Source organism: Falco cherrug, chromosome 11 (assembly GCF_023634085.1).
Source record: "Falco cherrug isolate bFalChe1 chromosome 11, bFalChe1.pri, whole genome shotgun sequence".
NCBI classification, from domain to species: Eukaryota; Metazoa; Chordata; class Aves; order Falconiformes; family Falconidae; genus Falco; species Falco cherrug.
In genome coordinates this window covers 23957153-23982994 of record NC_073707.1, presented here as the reverse complement: position 1 = coordinate 23982994, position 25842 = coordinate 23957153, and the positions used below count along the sequence as shown (strand labels likewise).

Here is a 25842-nt window from a genome sequence, read left to right as displayed (position 1 = left end):
TTGAGACATGAGTAAAGCTATTCACATGCTTCATATCTTAAGTCTCAGTAAGGTACTTGAATGCTTAACTCAACCAGGACACAACCTCAGTTGAAAACGTTATTAGAAATGGCTTTAAATATTCTGTTGAAGGTTTTCAATTTGTCAAAAACTATTTGTGATTTTCATGTTTTGATTTTTAAAAACATCCAAGAAATATTTATGTAAAAATTAAGTAGTTGTTTCTGTTTTCACTGAAAAGTTGCCTGGGGTAGGTCGAGAGTTATTTCACGCAAACCCCTGTGTAGCACATGCTTACATGCTTTGCTGAATCTTTGCCCACATGTTCCTAGATGGTGCCTGTGGTTCAGAGGAATTTTCTGTTTCAGTTGTCCCCTTCCTCTTACCATGTCTATGTTCTTTTCTCTCTCTCTTACTTCTCTCCCTGCTGGTCTCCCCCAGTGTTTAACTGCCATACAGCACTGGAGTAAAATAAATTTCAGGTGATTTGATCTTTCAGGTTTAAATATCCTGTGCAGAACTATACTACTGTGAATATCTCCTTGCCAAGGATCTTAAAGTTCTCTTTCCCATTCTTCATCTTCACATTTTCTTATTGGAATGTTCAGTCACACAATGTTTCGCTTTACTTTTTTTTCCCCATATTTCTGCCTAATAAATGTCACATTCACTGTATGTTTCCAGTGGAGAAGAAATTTGTGTGACTGGTTGAACTGCAATTCCTATAATGTTTTATTATGCCAGAACATCAGGAAACCATATTAGCTCCTTAAAATCTCAGTGATTTTACTGTAGATTGGCTACTGTAAAAAGATTGTAAGTTCTGTACCTGCCAATGCACTTCCTTATCAATTTACTCATAAAAGCATATATATTCAAGTACATCCTTATCCGCACCTCCTAAAAGTCTGAAGAAAAATGACAGGTTAAACTCTGCTCTCAGTGATAATTACAATGGAATGACCCCACATTCAGACTGTTGTAACTGCCCTTATTAAAATACAAAGAAAATTCCACTTTATACTTATAGTGCTGGGCTACATTTATACCACGCTGTGCTCTTAGAGACCCTGTTCCACCTCCAAGGAATATGAGCTTGGTTCTGCAAACAAGGACATTAATCCTGACCCAGGGGTGGGGGAGATGCAGAGCGCTACGAGTGTGGGCTTTCGTACACTCGGGTGCCCGTTCTGGTACAGCTGTCTTGGTGGTCTCTGCACTGATGGAGTGCAGGATGGTAAAGTTTCTCCTCCAGAGTTCAGCTTTCTTTGGCCAAAACACCAAGGTGCTTATATACGTTTTCAACCCCATCATATCCAGCCTGGGCAGACAGTTCAGCAATGCTTTGAGCATTCATGTTCCACTGCCAGTTGATATCCATCAGGCAATTTTGTTTTTCCCCTAGTTAGTCCTGTTATTTTATTGTTTAAACCTTCCCTTTTACGTGTTTTGGACACGAACAGACACAGTGGGTCTGACCCAAAGTATGCTCAGCTCAGTGTGCCATCTTCTGCCATGACCAGTAACAAACCTTAGACAAAGGGGTCAAGAGCATTAAGGACAAGCTTATTGCACTAACTACCTTGTTACCTTCTTCAAGACCAGGTTGGATGGGGCTTTGAGCAACCTGGTCTTGTGGAAGGTGTCCCTGCCCATGGCAGGGGGTTGGAACTAGATGATTTTTAAGGTCCCTTCCAACTCAAACCATTTTGTGATTCTCACAGCTTCCAATCTGCCTTAACAGCCAGTCCATATAGCGCTAACATGGCTTTGCATTGTCACCAGCCCGCAGAAATCACAACACTCTGCAAATCATCCAGCCTATTTGCCAGCTGGTTTCCTTTAGGCCAGGACCGGATTAGTAACTGAACAGCACAACAAAGTGAAATGGGACATCGTGCGATGGAGGTGTTTCACAGGAATCTCAAGTAACCAGACCAAGCAAGTCTTTGAGCTGAGAGCGCCTATAGCTTAGAGGGTATGAACTCTTCCGAACTGTGCTTTGCTGTCTGGAATGCTGAATACAACACATGACACTTCACATGACAAGAAAAATTCAGATAAAAGAGCAAGAAAGGCCCAAACCAAAAGTCCAGATCCAAACTTGCCTGAATTACAGTATTATCCTGCATTTCTGAAATCTGTATTTTGTAATTGACTTCCCCAAGTCACAGGATCTGAAAACCACTCCCTTTTTTGCATTCAGAACATTGAACTGGTTTGTCCATCTTGGATCTTACTACCAAGTGCAGCTTTAACCTTGCATCCAGAATGTTAACTGTGCCGGCTCTTAGTGTGTTCTCATCTACTTTATAACGTTGTCATTTAATGCTACGGTATTTCTCTTTTTATCCTTTCATCTTGCTTCTTCCTCCTTTCCGCTCATCTCCATCACTGCACACTCTGCCTTTCTCTCCCAGAGGAAATATCATTTATCAGAACAGGAGAAAAGCCATATAATAACAATAAAAAGAGTAATTACATCACCTTTTCAGAAAGTGATTGTAAATAGTCATTAAACTTACTTTCTATTCACATTTCTTTCTTTCCTCTAAAGTCTGCTCCTTGTACAGCCGTCACAGGAACATGCAATGCTCTCTACTCATGGTTATTAAGTGTCCTCTAAACATTTATGCACAAAGACTCAGAGCTCACCACTTTACAGTGTCATATAACATAATTAAACAGAAATGGCAATAAACCCCAGATTCTGAATTCCCATTCCACAGTGTAACCACTAGGCCATAGCTGAGCAATATTTGAAAAAACAAAGAGGAAACAAAGAGGTCCAACCAATAAGCAAATTAACACATAAAAACCTCATGCAGCACAACACAGAGATGATATTCTTCCCTTCAATTGCTAAAAGAAGTTAGATTGGTGGTTTAAAACAAATTCACACTTTGGCCCTTGAGAAAAACTGGAAATACATGTTATTTGCACTGTGCACCACTAAAACACCCAACCAGTCAACTCAAAGGTTGCCTTGCCAACACTGCTGTGGGAGCAATTTTTGGTAACAGTTTCTTTGAGAAGCCATATGCGTGCATCAGACAGGAGCATTTTGGTGAGATGCAGCAGCACTTTAGGAAATAGTGATGGATGGCACTATGGGATGGAGAGAATGTTGTGGAAGTGCGGGAGACAGATGGCCAGAGACCAAATGCTGCATGGGGTGATTTTACCTTTGGGTGGAGCTCTGCGGTTGGAAAGACCTTGCAATGTGAATCGCTTTCTAGCAAGCGCTGTGCGCTCAAGGTTAAGGCTGGTGGAAGCATCAACTAGGAGAGAGAGGGAGAGGGAAAAGAAATAAGGAAGGAAGGGTCAGCTGTTCAGCTTATGGGAAAGGAAAGGTTAGCACTGGATGACAACTAAAAATAAACAAATAAATAAATTTTGATTCAGTTCAAGGCTGAACAAGAGCTAATCAATTACAAAAGCGACATGAGGTCAGGGTGATTAAACCAGCTGAGCCAAACAGAGCCCCTGGGTTGAGTTTGGCTCACTGAGTTTTAATGGAGAACAACAAAACAAAGAAAAACACATGAAGGGATGTAGCTCTCATCAAAGGAAAATACAGTTTAGCAGCAAGCTTATTAAAAAGCATCTAGTGCCTTCTACTATGAAAACACACCATTGTGGTTGGAACAGCAAGGTTGTAGGGAGAAATAAGAGAAGAAGCCTTGCAGTGCAGGACATGGACAGACAGCAAGCATTGTGAGCAGTCTCACTTCTGCTATCCAGTATTAGCACCGAAGAGTCTGCTGTCATCAGTCCTGTGACTGATGTGCTCTCAGCCTTACCTGCTGAAGTCTTTCTAACAGCCTCCGAAGCTGGCACACAGTCATGCATTTGATCTCATGACCTGCTGGGATGTAAGGAATGCCATGCCAGCAAAGCTTACATGCCAAGCTCCTACATGAACAAGCCCGCCATGCTGCCTGACAGTCACTTTACAGAGGTAAGTCACAGCCAGATCTATGTCCTGACACTCTGGGTTTGAAAGATCCTCGGTTACGCTGCAGGAAACAGGTGGCCCTAGATCAACCCCCCAGATCCACACACTCCTGCCAGATTCTAGATCTGCCCCTTTTTTTGTGTGTGCAGGTAACACACAGAAGGTTTACAACAAAGGAGCAGGAAAAAAGCCACGTGTTGGCTGCCTGGTTCTGTGTCTTACGATTTATTTAACCAATAGCTTTTTCCTCTTTATTTCATACATTGCCAAGTGAAAATCATTAGAGGGACAAATGAAGACCAGAAGTACAAAGGGAACATGAAGAGACAGTGAACCCACGCTGCAACAAGCAACAAGCAACAGAGAGACAAGCTGTGCTTCCAAAGGAAAGCACATCCCATCACTTCCTGATTTGCAGCCAAGGTAATCCAGGATCCGAGGTGCCTGTAGATGGGTGTGATGAACAGATTTTAACAATACAGAAGTACTGTGTTGGTGAGGTCCAGCTCCTTTGACCCGGTGGCCGGATGGCAGCTTTGGGCCAGGCAGATGAACCTGGTGAGGAACCGCCCCTGAGCAGTGGTTTCATCTGCTCAAGCCCACAGCTGCAACTGGGAAGCATTTGGCTTTCAGACTGCCAGTGTCGGCCTAAGAGCCATTCCCTGCCATGGCTGCTCTCACTGGGAGGCAATCTTTGTAAAGATACTGTAGCTTATAAAGAATCCAGAAGCTGGTATAGAAAATATATTTACTTTCTGTTTGCATAGAGCAAGAAAATCCAGAGTATTCCATTGTAACAATCAGGCGGCAAGTACAACAGTGCATGTGTGTAGGGGTGGGTTTATATGTTAGTTCTTCAGCTATGCAATTACATCACTTCCCTGAGGGACCCCTTAGGATTTCACAAGTCCCCACAGCTTCTCAGCAGCGGCTGACCAGTAGACACTGGTCTCTAAAGACACGTTGTCCCCACCGGAGTTATTTCTAACCTTTTCCTTCATTCTGCAGGTATACCAAATAACCCTGGAAGCCATTCCCAAAAATAGTAAGAACTAGGTCCTGATGGGCAACAGGTTGAACATGAGCCTGCAATGCATACTTCAGGCAAAGGCAGCCAACAGCATCCTGGGCTGCAGTGGGCACAGACTTGCCAGCAGGTCCAGGGAGGTGATGCTTCCCCTCTACCCAGCACAAGTGAGACGCCCCTGGGGTGCCGTGTCCTGTCCTGGGCTCCCCCGTACAGGGAAGGCATGGACACACTTGAGTCAATCCAGTGAAAGGCCGTAAAGGTGATTAAGGGATTGCAGTGGCTGACATGAGGGGGAGAGAGCTGGGACTGTTCAGCCTGAGAAGAAAACGCTCAGGGGAATCTTTTCAAGTAAAGAAGATGGAGTCAGGCACTTTTCAGTAGAGCCCTGTGATAAGATGAGAGGCAACGGGTACAAATTGGAATATGGGAAATACCATTTAAAAATATGAAAAAACCCCATTTTTTCACTGTGAAGGCGGTTAAAGCCTGGGACAGTGTCCCCGAGGCAGTTGCGCAGTCGACATCCTCGGAGCTATTCAGAACTCAGCTGCACACAGCCCTGAGCAACTTGCTTCAGCTGACCCTGCTTTGAGCAGGGCACTCGAGTGGGTGGTCCCCAGAGGTTCCTGCAGGACCTGGCTCCCGTAGGGCTTCAAGTCAGTGAATCTACCGGTCAGGTCCACACACAACACTGGTCTGCACGTAGAGAACTCACCCGCAGGCACTTATCCGTAAGAACAATGAAACTGAAATAGCTTGCCCATAGTGCCCTCCCCCGCTGCGTTACGGAAAGAGAGCTACTGTTAAGTAACCCGTGTTCACGTGAACCGCATCGCTACCGGGAGCGCTACAGTCAGCAGGTGGCACACCCGTTGTGGCAGCCCCCAGCCCCGGCCGCCCCCGGCCCCCGGTGCCTGCCCAGGGCCGCCCGCCCCGCCGGGACCCGGCCGGGGGCGCCCCCGGGGACCCGCAGCCTGGGGGCCGTGCGGAGCCGGGGCTCCCGCCGGCACCGGCACGGGCACCGGCACGGGCACCGGCACGGGCACCGGCACGGGCACCGGCACGGGCGCGCCCCGGTGCGGGGGGGAGCGGCCGCATCCCCGCGGGCGGGGGGCTCCGGCAGGGCTCCAGCCACAGCCCTGGGCACTGGCCGTGAGAAAGCGCGATACAGGAGAATGACAGTCAGCTCACAGGGCAACCCCAGTTCCCACACTCGTGCGTAAGCGGGACCGGTTAGAAAACATCAATAATTCTCCCAGGAATTTGTTTAAAAGGCAGTCTATGAATTTCCAATGAACGACTGCTTTTCAACGTTCCAATTTCTTTCAATTTAAAAAAAAAGTTTATATTTTTTAAAATAAATTTTTACTGAAACAGGTTTTCAACACTGGATTTTTTAATGAAGAATCCATAACTTTCTTCCTGGAATGAAAACTTACCGCAATGAAAAACGTTTTGGTGAATAGGCTATTTTACAAAGAAAAAATAGTCCTTTTTTTTTTTTTTTTTACCATCTCCATTTATAAAGGGGCCTGATGTTACTTTAAGCCTGATTTGGACATTAATCTCTTAAGACCTCACAACTGTCTTTTTTATTTAGTAGAAAATTCTTTGCTCTAATATTTCAAAATGCTACCTAAAAAAGAAACTACTGTTGTAAGATTTTCTGTTCCTGTTACTGCCAGATGAGATCCCATTTCTTCTTGGTGTTCATTTTAACCTACATTGTATGGAATATATTTTACTGTATTTATGCCCTCAGATAATGGCCACATATCCATTTATTTACTACACACTAGAGGAGGCAAAAGAATTTCTTTCACATAAAGAAGAAGATTAGCAAAGTCCACAGACAATCTTAAAATTAAATATGGCTAGAAACCAACTTAGCCAGGATATAGGTTAACATGTGTATACTACTGCCCCCCCAATTCTATTTTTAAAAAACACAAGCAGCATAAAGAGAACTGTAATGCAACAAAAATCAGACTTAAAAAATCATAAACTGATAAAAAAAACCCGCTTTTTGGTGTTCAGGAAGTTTCATGGGACAGTCACTCAGCTTTGTAGCATTGGTTTTTTGATGTTGGGTTTAAACAACATACATCTAAAGTATCCTTATCAAACTCCAGAAATGAGTGGGCAAAATTAAAAATATTACCCTATGGAAGCAAAAAAGCTTCCTCTCAGAACCCCTACCTCTCTTTTGTCTGGCGCTGGGACTGGAATTCCTGTTTTTATTGTTAGATGCCTCCACGTTTGATGTCTCAGATTTGTTTTCATATATACTTGATGACTTCCTGCTATACCTTTGGACAAAAGAAATACAAAAATAGTTACATTCCTGCTTAATACCTAACAGAGCACCGAACACTAAGCATTCTTTTTTACCCTCAGATATGGAAGCTTAAGGAATAAAGGGCAGGTTCTAAAATTGTGTGCTATAAAAGTCTGCGTCTATGCAGGCATGTATGGTAGGAAAAGCCGTTCCAGTCCCTGCCCCCTTTCCACACCACACAGTAAGGGATGTGCTCAGTGAGAATTGAGAAGGGAAAAACGGAGGAATAAGCCTGTTGGCTGTACAAGCTCTCTTTGCAAATCCAACAGATTTGAAGAAAGGGAGTGGGAAACCACGCTGAAAAGAGAAGCCCAGTTTTCCATCCTTTGTAGCATAAGTATACTTAACTCCAGGAGAGAAATGGGTATGGGGTGGTCACATAGAGGTCATAGCATACATAGAGGAACACATGAATTCCACTGACTCCAGGATCCCCCAACTTCTTCGTCTTCTGCTCTTCGGAAACATGAATCCAAGTGGGATATCCCTGTCTACAGCTGAACCACAGACGAGGGGACCCATCTTGCCAGATCTGCACAGATACCACCCTTGTCGTCTGTAATGGGAGTAACCCCCTTGACCCAGGTTTGTAGGGTGTCTGAGCTGCAAGGTTTTCTCATGGTAACCTCATTGTTTTGCAAATGTCTGGTGGGTTAGTTTGGGTGTTTCACTGTTATCTTTGGCAGACCGCTCCTCACATTTCATCGTATCTACACATTTGAAATATTCTTTCCCAAAATGCTTATTATTAACATGTATCAGCAATTGCATTGCTGTTTACAATTAATACGTGAACCATTATGCTTAACATTCCCAGGGTCTCTCTTGCTGTAAGGAAAGGTCCAAGATATCATTAAAAACTTACAAAACATTTGGAATACTAGAGATCTGTGAATACCTTTTATAACTACAAGGCAGCCTGGGACTCATTGCTTTGTATTTCAACCTCTGACCTGTTTCTGATGGAACCTTAACAGGAGGTCTCTGTTACCTCCTGTACTAAATCAAAATTTTGATTTTGCAGTCTGAAGTCATGTACAAAATGGGGCTCAAAATACATATGGGAACAAAGCCAAAGCACACTCACATTTCCTTATTCTTTTTTCTCTGTTCCTTCCCAGCTAGGCTGAGATAACTGTGAAACACACAGCCGACAGAGTTAAAGATTTACAGCTATGAGAAAGACATGAAGAAAACACACAAGCTTCTCTGAAACAGCATCTGCAGTAAAACTCCAGGTGTTTGTGTATATCTATAGGATATTTTTACATGGATGTATGACTAAATCAGTCATTTCCAATAAAGCAGATAGTTAAGCAGCTAGAACAATAGTCTATTTAAGTTTTGTATGTTTAAATAGATTAGAAAACAATACAGAGGGATCATTTCATTATCACTGAAATGCAGCAGCCATACCTTGAGAGAGATACAGCAGCAATAGGCACCATAGGGCATCTCATTTTAGGATTAAACAGTGAAACTTTGGGGAAGAATTTACAGAGAGAGAGTTTAAATAGATTAAACAGGACTTAGGGATGTTTAGTAACTGTCTGTATTAAGGACACTGGCTCTAAATGTCCCTTTTGCCAACACCTCAGCTCCAATCCTGAGTCAGCCCAGCCCTGCCTTATCTCATGGAACTGCAGCCCCAACTGCTGCGGTGGCATATAACCAAGTGACGGGAATGGTCTTTGTCACTGAACAGATAAGGCTCAGGGAGGGGAGAGCGTCCTGCAAACAGATCTCCCCAAGGTCGCAGTACAGGTTTAACAATTCCTAGTAGAATCACTGTTACACATGAGCAACCCAGGAAAGGATGTCTATTGGTTAGATAAAATCTCAATAATTAATTAGCCTCCAAGTACTAGCAAAGCTCTGATGATGCTAGTTGCTCTTTAGCTAATACTGTCTGCCACTGGCTTACTTATAGCACCTTCCACAACTGGGGCTGCTTAGTCATATCAGTCATAAACACAGATGATGCCTATGTGGGTGGGTATCACAAAGCCTAGCTTCTTCCTTCCTCCCTGTCTCCATCCAGCATCCCAAAACAGGATGCAGAAGGGGCTCCACAGTCTGGGGAATTCTGGATCCACTATTTCACATCAGCTAGTGCAAAGCCACCTTGTGCTGCAATTCCACTGTCCCTGCTTCTACCTGAGACACACATGACAGAGGATCAAGGTGGCCTCTGCTCACAATAGCCAATAGGGCACCCTGAACTTTGTTTCATTCATGAAAGCCCGGAGTGTTGCTCTTTCGTGAAGACTTCCCATAACCACCCTGTCCCTGTAATAACTCAGCATCTGGAGCAGAAGCATCTAACCTCTCCTTCTCCAGCACAGTTGACAGAGTGAAGACAACAAGTACTTCATTTTTCCTTTGGTTTAATCCATTCTAGGACAAATAGCTAATCATATGGCTTTTCTTCCTGGAGTTAATTAATTTTCTGCTTACATATTTTGTCTATAAATTCTGGTCTGAAAATTCTCACTTTGAGAGCCTTACAAGAGGGGTATACCTCTGGATTGATTTGAAACATTTTTGTGATTGCATTTCATATTTTACTGGAATAATTTTATCCTATCCCCAAGGTGGGTTTACTGAAAGTTTTTCACCCTTAAATCTTTCCAGCTTAAACCTTAAACAACGCAAATGTAACCAAGCCTAGAGAAAATATGGTGCAAGATTAACAGTATTGCATCTATGTAAAATTTCTTGCATTGAGCTGCACAACTCTCAGAGGCTGGCTGTGTTACCTGGGGTCTCTTGGTTTGGTTGATCCTGCTAAAATTTTACTGTTTCATCCCATACCAGCTTACATTAAATTTGTCCAGCATTTGGGTCATTACAAAAATTTGCTGGCAGCTCCACTTAACATCCTGGAAATGTCCCATTACGTTTTATCTAAACTGGAGTAAATCTGGAGCATATGGTTCTTTTGCAAACCCAAATGATCACCTTTGAAATGAATTCTGCATTCAGAATGAGTTTAGTTTCCCCATGAGCAAAACATTTACCTGCATTTACATGTCTCTTAAGAATTCAAAGACAATCAAGTAAGTTCGTACCCAGGAAGCTAAACACAGAAAACTAAGAATTTATGTACTGCAAAAGCACAAAGGCAAGACAAAAAATGGCCCTGATATGCCACAATAGCTGTGGTTACCTGCTTGCGTTGGAGGAATCCATTGGTGCATGGTATACACTTTCAGTAATTCTTTGGTGCAATTGACTTGCTTCTGTTAAAGAAAAAGTAAAAAGAAATTGCTCCAAGCTGTATAAGTTGCTTCCTTGTTTTCCCATTAATAAATATTACAAACTGTATCAGAAAGTCCCTAGATCAAGGCCTGAAACTGCACTGATAAGAATCCTGAGTTTCTTTGTCAGCAGTTCCTGCTGAAGTGACCGCAGCAGAACTCAGAGCAAAAAGGAGAAAGGATGAAGACAAGAACAGTAACAAAAGACCTGAGTAGTAAGCATTGTAAAGAATTGTTATTATGGGTTGGATTAAATTGCTGAGGCCAATGTGTGTAATTGTTTCCCTCCACTTAAGGAGGTTGTAAGAACTCATTGTCTGTATGAAACAGACAATTAAAATAAAGGTGACCTCTAAAGTTAAAGCCCAGGCACAGGTTTCCACTTCGGACAAAGTCTGCTTAGGAATCTGAAGGATGTGGGTGGAGAGGCTTTGCTGGCATCACTTTAAGGAGAGGGTGTCAATATTTTAGGTACTTATGAGGCTTCAGTCATTCACGGGTTTAGCACATCACAAATCACCTTAAAAGTGACATCTCTGTGAGAGAGGGAAATGTCAATCATGTTTTACAGGGAGATCACGAAGATAAAAAGATGGGATAACTGACTGACATTTAAAGCATAAGGTAGGCGACTAGATTTAAAATAGAAACCCTCAAACACCCAACAAAGCAAAACAAACAACAGGATGGAGAGCAACAGTTGGCATGTCCAGCCACATATGTGGAAGGAGATCTTTTGTGTCAGGTCTTGCAAGAAGGCACAGAGTGAAGACTGGGACCCCATCTGCTCACAGGCTATTGCAAAGGGGTGCGCTTCTAGGGCTGCAGTCTGAGAGGGAGAACAGAGGAAAATCACATTCCTCAGACTAACTGAACGGAATATTTTTCCATGCCATTTCTGAAGTTGAGAAATTTTATTTGATGAAGGACAAGGGTTTAAATTGAACAAATGCTGCAACCATGCAATGGATCCTCACACAGAAAGTCTGCTCTTGCTGGTTTCCCTGGTGGTACTGAATGGCACCGTAACTCATCCCAGCTCCATGTTGTCACACACAGCTACAGAAGGAAAGCAATGTTACCAGATCTCGCTCTGTGTGTCCTACCTCTACATGCTTCCAATTGTCCTGTCAGGACTTTGCGAATCTCAGAAATCCAGGTGTTTTTCAGCTCAACAGAAGATGCCTGAGAACAACAGAGGAAAAGGCAAAACAGATCTAATTAAAGCATGCTGCCAATCAGTTGGCTGCCCTGATCTACATTTGGTCTCGATTTTCCCAAGGAATAGAAGACTGTGGCCAGCAAAGCAGAGCACATTCTTCAAGATGGAAAAGTTGCCATGAATCTAAGATCCTGTCCTTGCTTTTCTGTCCAGCGTTCCAAGTAATTTTCCACTACTTTGTTTCCTCTTTCACCCAAAATCATGACCATTTTCAGAATGGTAAGTTTGTAATTTGAGTGCCAACAAACAGTGAAAAATTCACGAAACTGAAAACTTTTTAAAACACAATTCAACTGAAAGGAAGAATAGTCCTTGGGGAAAAAAAAAAGATTGTTGTTACCTGAATTATATAGACCTCTTCTCTGCCATTATACCAGATCTCAAACTTCTTGTTATCCCCTTTTACATTTTCTGTAATGCCCACAGTGCTCATCTGTTTCAAAATAGAAAAGAAGCAGCTGGAATCTGAAAAACGTCAATAGTCCTTAAACAATTTATCCTCTGAGAAGCATTTTTAAAAGGATGCATTCACTTCTGCACCTTAGGGAGTTATTAAAAGTAACATTCAGAACATGTTGCTTCTCAACATCTGATTTATCATTCATATTTTTTACTGTTATAGAAAAAAAATTAAGTCCTCAAAAGTAACACAAGTTAATATCTGATAATGAATTTATCCTCTTTGCTTTTCTTGCTTGAACTGTGCAACAGTTTTCAACCCTATCCTGGCTCTTGTCCATCTATACAAATTTTGAGTCTGAGGAAGATGGTATTTCAACTTGCCATCACTGACCTATTGAGAGGGAGAGGAAGAGGGCTGGAACAGGGCATTGTGAGATTTAATGACTCATCTGCAAATCCAGACAATACAAAAAATTCAATACAGTTTCGGGAAAATTTTAAAAAGAGGTGAGCAAGTAGCTAAGTGTGTAACTAGGCAAGACAAACAAGGAACTGAAGAACGTAATTCTAGGTTTGTTAAATGATAAGATTCTTAACCCAAATTTTGAAGTCCAGCTGCTACTATGCTTACCAGCTTCCCATCTTCTTCCTGGATTTGTTTCTCTCCCTTGTTCTGATTTGCCTCAGCATTACATTTGAAGATTTAAACAGCTTTAATTATGTCATCATTTCTGCTGTCTCCACAGAAAGAAACTTCAAACCTTTGTATGAATTGGTTCGCTCCTTGAACTAGGTTCTGTTACAATTCCTGTCTGGTTACCCTGCAATAAGTTTGCAGCATTTACACTTGGACAAATGTTAGTTGTCTGAAGTCACACCAGTGGCACACCAGTGTGCTTAAAGGGAAAACTGAGCCTACTTGTAATTTCCATCTTAACAGAAAATGTCCTGACTCATATCTGGAAATGTCACTCTTGCAAATAAAAGGGCACTTCTATTGCACTGTGATTCATTTGTAGCTATTACCGTCACAGAATGTATCTGCTCAAATGATGTCAATAGTAAAGCTTGCAATAGTATGGAACTTAGAGGATGCTTACAGGCAGAACAACGAGAGATGCAGGTCCATTCAGTCTTGCTCCTCCTTATGGAACACTGGCCAAGAACACACAAGGTGCCCATTTGTATCAAGTTGCAAAAACCAAGGTTCATGTCTGGAATTGCAGGACACATGGCTGGGTCTGTCTCCAGATTTTCATTTACTCAGGGGTGCAAGACAGCTCCAGATATGTGTACCTTCCTCAAGTCTCCACATGGAAGCATCCCCATGTTTTGAGAACACCAGATTTCTTTCTTTCCCCACTATTACCATATTTATTACCTTTAACGAATTTTTAAAGCTGTATGAAGCTGTCTTCTCATGGCCATCTGTGTTCTCCTCCCGTTTCTTGCAGAACAGTAGCATCTTTGTATAGAGGAAGAGGTGTCTCTGCATTGGTTTGAATCTAGCCAAATCCTTCACCTTGTTGTGCCCCTTCTTGTGGTCAGTCCAGACATTGAAGGAACCTTGCATCAACAGCTTGCCAAGCTCACTGACATCCCCCTAGCAAGCAAGGAAAAAAGAGAGCCTATATCGTATTCAGACTAGGGTAATCCCAGGCACATTTCTTTCCACTAGTGGTATTTAAGCTTCCAGGCACAGGTATGTGCCTAGGCATCCCTTGTGCTGGAGAGTGGACACATTATAGCTGGAATCCCATCTGCACACGTCTCCTTCCTAAACCTGTGTGGTTTCTTCATATAACCATTAACACACTGTTTTCCACATTCATAAATCCCAGTTTGTCTCTCCATTCATAGTTAGTGTCTAAGGTCTGGTTTAGGACCTCTTTGGATCTGACACACAGGCTGTCTCCTCTGATGACCTCAGAGGAAGCATCTTCTATCAAGAACTAGATTTCAAGACTCCTGACTCCAAAGCAGTATGAAGGCCCAGTGCAGTCCAGATAGTCAGCCAAAGGCCTTGGCTCTGAAAGATCTAGCTTCAGTTTCTGCTCTGCTAGGAGCTTCCTCTATCCCTGGGCAAAACCTTGAAAGATGCTTAGGTGTCTGAAGACACAGATTGATGCCTAGAGGTATGTAGGTGTGTAATTCCCTCCCATTGCAAAATAGACTTTAGAACCCTTGTCAATAGCTTCTCAGCACAGCATCTGCAAACTGCAATGCTGCACAGCCTTGCGCAAAGAGGGAGTAAATGCACCAAGGAGCTGTACAAGTACCTGAGGGCAAGTGAAACTAAGCAGGAACTGGTCCTTTCTAAGTTAAAGCCCTTTTCTGAGGACCATGGATGGGTGAATACTTCACCTGGTATAAATATTTGGCTCAGATGCCACCAGAACAAATATTTATAGCACAGTTCAGTACTAAAGAGTATAGCAATGTATGGATAGAAGACATGGCAACGTCTATATGGTAATGGGCTTCAACAAATAATTATAAACATAATTATCCTAGCAGCAAATTTTTCTAGGAGTGCTTTGTATAATAAATTGAGAGAATACACTCAGTGCATTACTAAACAAACAAATGTTGAAAATCAGTACTTATGTTGATTATAAGATGAGGATGTTGGCTCCAAGTGGGAATGTCTGATTTCTTAAAATATGGATTGCAACCTGCTCTCCCTCCCACTCCACATCCTCTACCGTACATCCAACTGCAAAACCAGGTTTGATTAGGTACTTTTCAACTCCATATCACAGTATTATTAATTCTCCAAAGCATTCAAAAAATCTCAGTAATTGGTATAACCATCTCTCATCTCTAATATTCAGAGTTGGGATTTTTTTTGTGCTTACAGGACTCTGTGTGTTTGTATTTATGTGTGCGTGTGGGTGTAAACTGCAAACCTGTGAAAAGTGCATTGATGAGATGTAAAGCTGAATAAAAACCCAAACAAACATATTGCCTACAGAGTTCTGACAATGGTGAGAGGCTTCTGTCACTCCAGGCACTGTTTGATATGGCACTGAGATCCAAAAGCTCAGTTCAACTCTTGTGATAGGTCCGTCTCTTCAATCTCGGATATAGGATTGTGCTTATAACAAATGAAGTGCGAGGTTACCACTGCAAAGAGAAAGAGGATGGACAGGGATGGCACCCTGCAGCAATCCCGAAAAAGACTGAATATTAGCCCACAAGCACTGGACTCTCTCTTCAGGGTAGGCAGCAAATAGAGAAGTTGACACTGTCTCTGGTAACTTGTGCTAGTGGACAGCAATATTTTGTCCTAAAGGAAGTTTAAAATGGAAGGTTTAATCGCTTTCTCAAATATAATTATTCCCTGTTATAACACTACACTCTATATCACGTTTACAGAGGACAAGAGATACATATGAATGGCTTAGGTGCTGCATAATTCACGGACAAATTACCCAGGCCAGGTTGTATGCAAATGTCAGGACGATAGTAGGAAACATATCTAAAACTTCCTCTCTGCAAGATTTATTCTACTTTTTTGTGGCTTTGCCTAAAACAAACAAACAAACAAACAAGCAACCAAAAAAAACCCCAAACCAACCCCGGACTTACATGTTAGGAATTTCTTACACAAGAATTCAGCTCCTCAAGTCTACATGTGCACAGGTCTGAGAAGCAGAATATCCTATGCAATTAGGAGCATTCATCAGCTGCCATAAAACCTGCTTTTCTGCTGGCATAATTTCCTTCTCTGCAAGGTGCTCTAGGCAAGTATTTCTATCATACCTCTGTGGGAAAGACTCCACAAGATGGGGTATGGTTTCATGAGCTATGGGAGGTGTTTATTTGGCATCACAGCTGAGCAGCTGGGACAGGTGGAACAGGGAGAACAGATTATTGGGTTCATCCTCTTTCACACTTTCACCCAATTCAATAATCACGTAACAAACCATCTCAGGAATGCTGTCGGCATCAGGCTACACAGCAGCCATGTTCCACTTTGTAGAAGAGGCAACAATCTAGTCCTTGGAGGCTATCTGGCATATCATGGAAGGCCGACAAATTCAAAAGTGGAGGCTGAAAAGGAACATGAATGCTCTGGTTCCTGAGTACAAAACTACTCTGAGATTTGAAAGTAAGGAACAGGCGAAAGGATGACCTTTAAGTCACTTTAAGCTGTTGGCTTGTCTCTCTACATGTAAATATTATAAAATTTATATATTTAAATAAAATGTATAGCTGACGTTATTTTCTACATCCAATTACACCAGTATAAAATTCATTTTAAGACCAGTGTTTTCTTTTGTGTTACTGGAATTAAGATTTATTCAGTGAAGATTCAAAAATATACAGCATGTCTGCTCCATCAGAAGAGATAATACTGAAGAATCGTTTAAGAACTGCCAATGGCCGAAGCAGTCAGGTGCTGAATTTGACATTGTAGGTTGAAGAAATTACAAAGCTAATGAACTATTCCGGTTCAGCCAACAAATCTGAACATAGTAGGCTTCTCCTACCTTGAGAACACTTGGAAAAACTGAAAATTAGATGGAAATCATGTCAAAAAGATACTACTAATCTAAACTAAGCAGGAAAGCTTCATGTTATATTCTTAATCTAAACCCAACTCTTGGTGCAAACACATACAGCACAAGATCCCCTGGTCAATTCATAATGGGTGTAGCTCATAGCTGTGCAGAAGGCTGGGGTAAAGTACATGCTTTACTTAAGTTCGTCAGGTTTGGGAGCGCTAAGTTGTGCTTAGGACCTGTGGTGTTTCTCTGACCCACAGGCACTGCAGCTAGTCTGTGTGTGTGCTAATGTAACAAGGCGGCCACTGCTTCGCATTCAACCCAGTACAGCTACTGCAGGATATGAACTCACATTCCCATCTCAAATGTAACGTACAATCCACAGGAGGATCTCCAGCTGTGCACAGCGGTGGATCTATGACATACAGCCAAGCAAGCAGTTAAGTTCTTTTATAAAACAATGCTGACAGAGGGCATAGTTTCCTCAGCTACCAGGTGCAGATACACTTGCACAAGAGAACTACAGAAACTAAAACTCCTGAAGCAACTACATCCTGCAAGACACAAATAACTTCCCACCCAGACACAGTCAGTATAGACTCCAGCACTTTCTCTGAAAGTCACATTCTGCACAAAATACTGTTTTTCTAGTGTCCAGACTAAACCCTGTTATCCTGATCTAATAACTCTTCGAACCCACCTTCTCAGTGCTTTCTTTTTTCTTGACCCTGCAGCCATTTCAAAATGGGCGACCACATCACCCTCAGGCCCCATTTCACCCGGAATGTTTCTCTTTTGTGTGTCAGTCACTTCCACTTCTCACTTAAGGGCTCATTTTATGTAGGCAACACTAGTTCTTGGAAGTCATATGACTGCAATGGAGCTTCAGCAGAGATATACATACATCTGTGGCCTTTGATTTGTACTGTGGTTGTTATTTCACATTTCAGATAATGAGTTTGGCAGTCATTGGGATGGATTCTATTACCAACTTCAAATGGGAGCCAAATTTTCCTTCCTAAGTGCATAGCAGTCATAACTTAAGAAATTTGCTGAAACTTTATGTCCGTCACACTCGCTACCTCTCACCTACCAATGAGGTTTGGGTGTGATTACTCAGAAGGACTGCCTTTGTCCCACTTCTTCCCCACATTCACACCCCCGCCTCCACATGACAGGTATTCTGACACGTATTTTTGGCCACCACAACATGCCACTGAGTGACATCCTTCAAGAATGTGGCACAGACTCCTGCAAAGTTTATCAGCCATGGGCACAGCATGATCGATGATGAGAGGAACACTGGATAGGTCAAAACTAGAGTAAGAGCAACAGCAAATCATACCTCATATCCTGTGATTGCTATCTGGTGCATGGAGTCATTTACTGATTTGATGATATCAAGCACTGTGGCCAGGGCTTCTTCCAATTCAGCAGTACCCTCTGAATTCTTGCTGCACTTCAGCATTTCCTGATTTAAAAAAGATATGAAAACTACTTGAAAACTTCTTATACTAACTAGAAGCCACCCTAAGAAAAACCTTCCTGAAATCTGTACTGCACAGACAAAGTAGCAGAATTATAGGGAAAAAAAATTAAAAAAGATCAAACCCAAACAGGACACTCACCAGAACTGTCATTGAGGGCACACATTTTGACCTTTTGGACATTTTCAAGTTATATGGGTTCATTTAAGATGAGACAGGACCATTCTGACATATTTACAATGAACTTTTTGCATGTCACAGAGTGACATCCAGGTTTTTCTTATTCCACATCTGCTAGAAAAAAACCTCAATCTTAATGTAGTGATTTCAGGTGTTCGAGAATTCACCATCTCCCTCTGCAATTTGTTCCACAAGGTACTTACTACCACCATTAAAAATATAAATTAATTTCTAGTTTGAATTTGGCAGGTTTGGTGTTCCATTCATCAGGTCCTAGCAAGCTCCTGTCAGTTAAACAAACTGCAAGGGAGGAAGTCACTTCCTGTTGTAGGTGCTTGCAGACACGGTCAAATCATCTCACAAATCTCCCTTCCTTAAATTAAATGAGACTTCTTTAATCTAGAAGACAGGTTTTTTCAGTTTTTGGGTTTTTTTGGGGGGCAGAATAGGCCAGATTACTATAAAATTTCCCCACCTTTTAGTCTCTACCTCTACTATCTATAGATCTACATTTGCAAATTTGAAAACCTTTTTTGAGAGAGAGTAATTTTGAAGAACAATGCTGACCTCTAGCAAAAATTCATCAAACATTATATTCTGCTTGAAATAAGGAAAGTTATTCCATTCTTCAACCCTTGCACAAGGAACGAGAGACAAAGTTCTGGACAAGTTAAGAAACATGTGCCCAAAGCAAAGAAACAAACAAAATCTTTTGAGGGCTCAATTTCTGTAACCTCTTCACATAGAAAGACCCTATTTAGAGTTCCAAATATTCAGGGCCAACTACTTACATAGAATAGTACAGTTCCTTACTTCTTATTTCTAGATGTGTCTCTTGCTTGGAAAATTCTAGTCATAGCTCAGGACTTAATTCTTTTCTTGTAACCAACCATTATAACCTATGGAAGCCCTGAAACACACTAAAACCTTCATTATAAATCAAGTTAACTGCCTTGCTTCTTGCTCTTCCGCCTACAGAGGAGCCCTGAACCTGATTCAGATGCACAGATTGCTTTCTCCCCACTGCACTGTAGAGAAAGCAGTTACTGCCAGCGAGTATCCACCTGAGATCAGAGTCAGACTCTATAACTTTGCTAAAAGCATCTAGGGAAGCAAAGTTTAACAGATACAAACCCACAGATGGTAGGTACAGTCTTGAGAAGACGTGAATCTCAGAGTAGCTGGAAGATCCCAAGACTACACAACTGAATTTGAAACCAAAGCCAATCAGGATTCCTACCATTAAACAGAAAAAGTAAGATGACTGTAAGCAAAGGTAGTAAGATAACTGATCACATATAGCGAGTGACCTGTGATTTTGATGCTCAGAATCTGCATCCCTTAATCAGGTGAAAGAATAAATTTTTTGGTTGCTAATGAGACAATAGTTCCAGTGACAGAACCCATAATCAAATAACTACTTTATTAATCATATTGACTTGTCCCTGTCCTATATATCTAACAGTGGAACGAAAGAAGCATTTGGGTGGATGCAGTTTTCACTTCAGAAATGCAAGCTGTGAAGGAACTAAGAAATAAATTCCCGTAATAACAGAACCTCACCAAGAACTGTAAAGGAAGTGAGTTCAGTTTTGTTTCTTTATGCTGACTACAGCATCTACAGAAACTATGCTGCAGAAATATACCTAGGAATTAATCAAGTTTCTACTAACTTTAGTAATCTTTATTATAGTGAGAATTGGACCCCTTCAGCAGGGGTGGCCATTGGCATGCTTTTCATTCAGGCATATCTTTTTTAGCCACATTTTGAGTTTGGAAATTATTTAATCCAAAAGCTGAGGCACTTGTGTTCCTGTAAAACAGGGCTGCAAACAGGTACTGCTTGCAAACCCCAAACACCAGCAGCCTCTCCTCAAGTGCTTGGATGACCAGGGTTTAGAAGGTAAAAGCAGGATGCGTTCCTATAGTACCTGTTGCTCATTTTCTGGGGTGAGAATGGCTCCCTGCTCTCTCTATAGCGATATATATAGTATTAGCTAAACTGATTGAAACCAGAGGGCTGCAATAACTGTGACTCAGAATTTAAATCTAGTCTGCCCATCACTCAAGGCACACAGCTTGTAAGAGTCCTTGTTTGTCACCCATTTTTCAGTGACTCCCATTTTCCTACACTTTTAAATGTCCTGCTGCCAGCAAAGAGTACACCATCTTCACAGATCTCATAATCCCTGACAAAGTAAACATCCCTGCCAATGTGTTGTTGCTAAGTAGAAAACTGGTCTGACCAGCTTCAACCCCAATGGCTGCAACCTGTTTTGCCTGCAAATTTTACTCCTTGATCTAATCTTGGTTTTATTTACAGTCATATTTCAAATTAAAAGTAGAATCTGGTTTACTCCTGCTCTTCTGAAGACCTTGGCATTTTCTCCCTTGTCACAGAATAATTTCAAGAAATAGAGTGAAATTTACTTCTGGATTACGTTGATGTAAATCTACTGGAATCAGTGAAGTTGCATCCTTGTTAATATCACCGTTCAATATTTGGATTCTACAGTTTTGTTTGAAGTCAATAAACAGGTCACAGGAACACTGCACAAGTGAATGACCAGCCAGATCCCCACAGGGCTTAAACTGGCACAGTCTGACCAGTGTCATGGTAGCCATTAGAAAATAAAATTGCAGCCTAAAATCTTTATTGCAAATGACAGTACATGACACTACATTAAGTCCAGAGGCTTAAGAACAGCATGTAATTCACCTTCATGACCTTCCCATAAGGAAGGTCAATAAATACTATTTTTAAGAACTGAGAAGATGAAGCCAGAAATTTAAGCCACTATCTTCAAAAAATGTCATTGGTTTGAGAGCATGTATTTCCCATTGCCCAGTTCAGACCAGAATTTCAAGCGTGGACCACTCATAGTTCCAACCAAATCAACAGGGAAGTTCACATATTCATCCTGTGGAAAAGTTACAGACAATTTGCTCCTAGCTGGGTCTTTAAAATAGATGCACCAAAAGGGAGTGGCTCCTTCCAAAAGGTTTGAGTCACAACCATGGGAAAGCATCAGGTTCAGAGAGCTGGAAGTGTTTTGTTAAACAGGGATGGATGTTAGACACAGGATTTAAAGCGTCAATTCGAGTTTTCAAACTGTATGACCACATACTGATCCAACAGAGCCAAATTAAATTTCTGTTTAAAGATAAATAAATCAATACATAAGACAATAAAATACTATATAAAATATTTACTTTATACAGTATATAGCAGTGTATGTATAATAATAATATACTGTTATTGCTTAGTATATAAGTACTAAGTAACAGCAGTACTTATTCTGAAATAGAAGTCCTCTCTGACTGTTTCCATTTTACATCTTAGCATTAGAAAGTATTTGTTGAAGTGAAAGAGGATTTATTTGAGGTAGTCCTTTAGAAACTAATTCTGATATACAATTTTGTAAGTAAAACAAGCTCTGCATTGCAATTCTCTGCACCGTCATAGAGAACTTACCTTTAACAGCAACTGGTACTTGGTGATTCTCTGGACTGGCTTTAAGAGATAAGCATCTAGTGAGAGCTTATGATCCAATTTACGCTGACACTCCTGTAGGAGACAGCAGGGAAGAAAAATACAATTGTTTCTTGAAACAGAGGCACGACAAGAAGATCGTTATCATTTGGTAGTTTGTGAATTAATAGGGAGATAAAATTGTTCCATCTGCATAGGAGTTTCCAGGTTACTTATGCCACAGTGAAAACATATCTAAACAAGAGCTAATGTTTAGATTCAACTTAGTGTTGAAATCTGTCATGCCCTGCTTATAAGATTGCAATCATCCGGGGTTTGTAAAGAAGCCAGCATTTCTTTGGTTTGGGTATAGCCTGAAGAGTTAGGCTCCAGTCCAGGAAATCTACTTACTTACTTACTCTACCCACCCAGTATCCTGTAGAGAGCACCTTGACACATACCAAGCACCTGCCATCAATATAAGAAGCATGCAGAAAAGTCTGAATATTGCTCTAAGTTTTCTAAAGAAAGAGATACAGAAGGAAAATAAGCTTTGATTGTCTTGAACTGTTAGTCTGCAATGAGATTGTACCTGAAAAAAGATGCTGTCTCCACACTGTCTCCAGAGAGCTTCGGACCTTGGCTTGTTCTGACAATACTTTTCATATATTTGGAGGTCCTCTTTCTGCAAGGAAAGGAGAGTTTAAGTAAGGTAAGAAAAAAGAATCCACAGAGCTTCTGCCTTGAGTTAACTTTTTCTTACTTTCCATGCTAACATGCGGGGATAACTGTATGTAAAAATATACTGGAGCTACCAAACTCATTTTTTATCCTGCAAAGTTAAATACACCTGAAAGTGCAGTTTTTGGGGGTTTTGTCCTCACTTTTTGCACAAAGCTAGGAGACTGCAGACTGTAAGACACATAAGCTAATGGCAAAACTGTTAGCTTCCAGAGAGGTGATAGATGACCCGAAAACAAAAGACATTAGTAATGTAAATTTTGTTGACAATTGGCACAGATTGGTAATTGCTAATAATGCTCACCACTTAGCTAAGGTTTACATGTCCGAGCCACTTTGAAAACAGCACTAGCTCTCAATAGTACAAGAATAAATTAAAAAGTAGCAAGTTTGTCTTCTTGATGTCCCAGGCTAGGCAGGGGGAAGTACTTAAATTCTGTCTGTCCTATTCAAATTAGAAGTAGGTGGATTCACTTGACCTCTATTTACCTTTGACTACATTCCAGGTGTTCTTACTCAAGTCCACGGCGAAAATGTCACTGACTTCAGCGAAAGCAAAGGCAATCTTTATAAAAGCCCAGAGAGGTGTATTTTGAGTTCCCTTGGCTATAGGGGCGGACGCTGACAGACAAGTGTTCCTCTGGCTCAGTCGCTGTGTGCCCACCCAGCACAGCAGCCTTGCCACCACGGAGCAGTGCCGTACAGAGTCCTGAGCAGGGCTGGCTGTGGCTGACGGGCTGAGAGCTTCCCATCTTTGTCTGCACCTACTCTAATGGATATGACCTCAGTGAATCAAAGATTCAGAGCCAAAAATGCATCTTGGCAATTCCTGGCTCTTGCCTCTGTGCTTTCAACCCACTAGACAGTGCCTACACGCTCTTGGTGCGGGGAAAGCATTTTCTTTTGTACAGTTACTAGAAGAAATCAGTATTGCTGCTGTCTTCCTCTATAGACCTAGATGGATGTCACCCTGATGACCCCGATTTGAAAGCAGAGCTATGCCTTGAAAAGGCCATACTTTGTTAAGGATTATGCAATGCAAAAAGTTCTGTTGCAACTCAATACAGTATTAATGGTGCTGTTCCATAGCAAGTGCAGCTTTCTCCACACAGATAGAATTGTTTGTACGTGTTGCCTTGGAGGGAAGTTAGCAGGGGGTAAAACCCACAAAGCTAAAAGTAATAACAAAGTGGAATCAAGCATTACAATTTGTTCCTGGCCCACAGAAACCTAATTGGACTGGGAAAGAACAGAGACAGGAACAGTCAAAAGCACTATCAGGAGTAAGAGAAAATTACCAATTTAAATTTAAAGAAAAGGTACAATAACCACCAATACCAGTAATTTGTCATAGTGGAACCACCCTATGCCAATGCAATCTACTGCTGCCTAAATCAGTGGTATCTGCTCAGGCAGATACTTAAATCTTTAAATACAACTTTAAGATTTGTAATAGTGTAAGGAATAGGAAATTCCTGATGAAATTACTAGAATCAGACTCTAAAATGCCAATAAATAATTAATTGCCTAATTACTCCAACTCCAGTCTTAAATGTTCCACATATCTCTATTTTCATATGCAGAGGTTCTGACTTATTGCTGGTACTTTTACACCACGCTCATCTCTCCTGTAATGCTTTTCCTTTCCATGGTGGTTTGCATCCTGAGATCTCTGTAAGTTTTCACACACATGGTATTTATGCAGAGTTCCAATTATCTTTTTAACTGCTGATTTATGAATAAATTTTGCTTAATTAGAATTTAGCCCTTTGAATCCAACTCACAGGTTTCTGGCCAGCTCCTATAGTCCTGTCAGACCAGCTCCTACAGATAGCTTCCTTTTCTAAATACTTCTTTCTCCCTGAATGACCAAACACCCCAGCTGCTGGCTCCTATTAATTACTCTCTTTTTCCAAGGTTAGCAATATGAATAAGTAAACTGGTAATCCACAGTGAGTCACACCTCACCTGGTACCTGTTGGTAAGCAGTCTGACACACCTTTCCTTTCTTCCTGAGCGTTCTTGCCTGGCTTTGGTAAGCTTTCCTTCTTCCCAGCCCCATGTTTAGCAGATTAGCCCAGAGTGCCTCTCTTTCTGCTGATAAAGCACGGGAAGACCCATCCTGCAAGGTATTCAGTAACATCCCTCCCCTCTTTGAGCACTTGTGCAGTCCTCACCACACAGAGCTTCAAGCAAGGTCAAGCATCTTGGTGATGGTATAATAGCTGCCATGTGGGCAAAGTTGAGCTGGCTTACTTGTGATTTAGTTCATATGAAAATCATACCCTAAGAATGTCAGGTGAAGTGGGAGGGAGGACAAGAGGGGCTTTCTGCCTCATCTTTCACCTGATTCTGCTACTATGTTGCAGGAGAGAAGTTAGAGAGGAGAAAGGCTGGGACTCCACAGACTGTTTCTGCCATCACTTGAGAAAAAGGGTTCACATCCATGGGGACAGCTGACCAGGTGGCACTGGTGGAGGTGGGAGAGTGTGTGGGGATGTGGCAGACTAATGGCTGGCAGGGGATGGAGGGGTTCAGGCACCGGGATGTCCTGCTGCAGCTCTCAGGACTCTTTCAAGCAGCTCTGGAATCAGAGCTGAAGAGTCCCAGCATGATCAGACAGAGTAATATTCTTCAGGTATGAATCTAAAAATCAGTCTGTCTCTAATCACAGGCCCACCATGCTGCTGTGGCAGGATGGTTACACCCACACAAAGAAGGAGAAATGAGAAGTGAATCTGCAACAATGTGAATTTCCTCCCAGAACTTGGTACTACCTTGAGCAGCAGCTTTTTCAGTTCCTCCTATGCCAAAGCAAGCACAGCCATAACTCACGGCACAAGCCAGAAGCCTCCGCTCAGCAGGAAGACATAAAAAAACCTGCCAGATCATGGGGAACACAAACACACAAGCAGACTTCTGTTTGTGCCTCCTAAAGGCACTCCAACAGAAACAACACATTTCTGGACTACATGTGGCTTCTTCTAAAAACAGAATGTAAGGGCAAGTTCTTGAATCAAAGGTGCTACTGTGTGAGCAGAGACATCGCAAGAGAGAGGCTTTTGCTTTCTTAGCGCGAAATTTGAAATGGGGAGAAAGCAAATGCATGATTTAACCTCTTATTCAATAGATTTAGTGTTGTTTGACTAGGCCATAGAAACTGATAAGCAAAGGTGACAGAGGGACTGATTTTCTTTCACTTCACACCTGAACCATAGCTTTAGTGCTGCTAATTTCATAT

The 25842-nt window shown here is 41.7% G+C and overlaps 1 protein-coding gene and 1 long non-coding RNA gene across 7 annotated transcripts in view; one reads left to right on the top strand and one right to left on the bottom strand.

Moving 5' to 3' along the window:
- Positions 1–25842, bottom strand: part of MCF2L2 (MCF.2 cell line derived transforming sequence-like 2) — a 181087-nt gene that overhangs the window by 12492 nt on the left and 142753 nt on the right. For 5 of the 6 annotated variants that reach the window (XM_055723577.1, XM_055723576.1, XM_027804255.2 and 2 more), the window contains exons 19-26: positions 22453–22545; positions 21864–21956; positions 18067–18192; positions 13592–13813; positions 12149–12241; positions 11693–11771; positions 10496–10568; positions 7188–7297 (exon numbers count right to left, since the gene is read on the bottom strand). In XM_055723577.1, coding sequence (XP_055579552.1) covers positions 7188–7297; positions 10496–10568; positions 11693–11771; positions 12149–12241; positions 13592–13813; positions 18067–18192; positions 21864–21956; positions 22453–22545 — 889 coding nt within the window. Of the gene's footprint in view, positions 1–3185; positions 3282–7187; positions 7298–10495; positions 10569–11692; positions 11772–12148; positions 12242–13591; positions 13814–18066; positions 18193–21863; positions 21957–22452; positions 22546–25842 lie in introns of all 6 variants that reach the window. The other variant, XM_005438482.3, reaches the window with a different exon arrangement.
- Positions 3682–7179, top strand: LOC129737050 (uncharacterized). Its single transcript, XR_008734447.1, has 3 exons — positions 3682–3961; positions 4230–4381; positions 4967–7179. It is a non-coding gene; the product is annotated as an uncharacterized LOC129737050 (long non-coding RNA).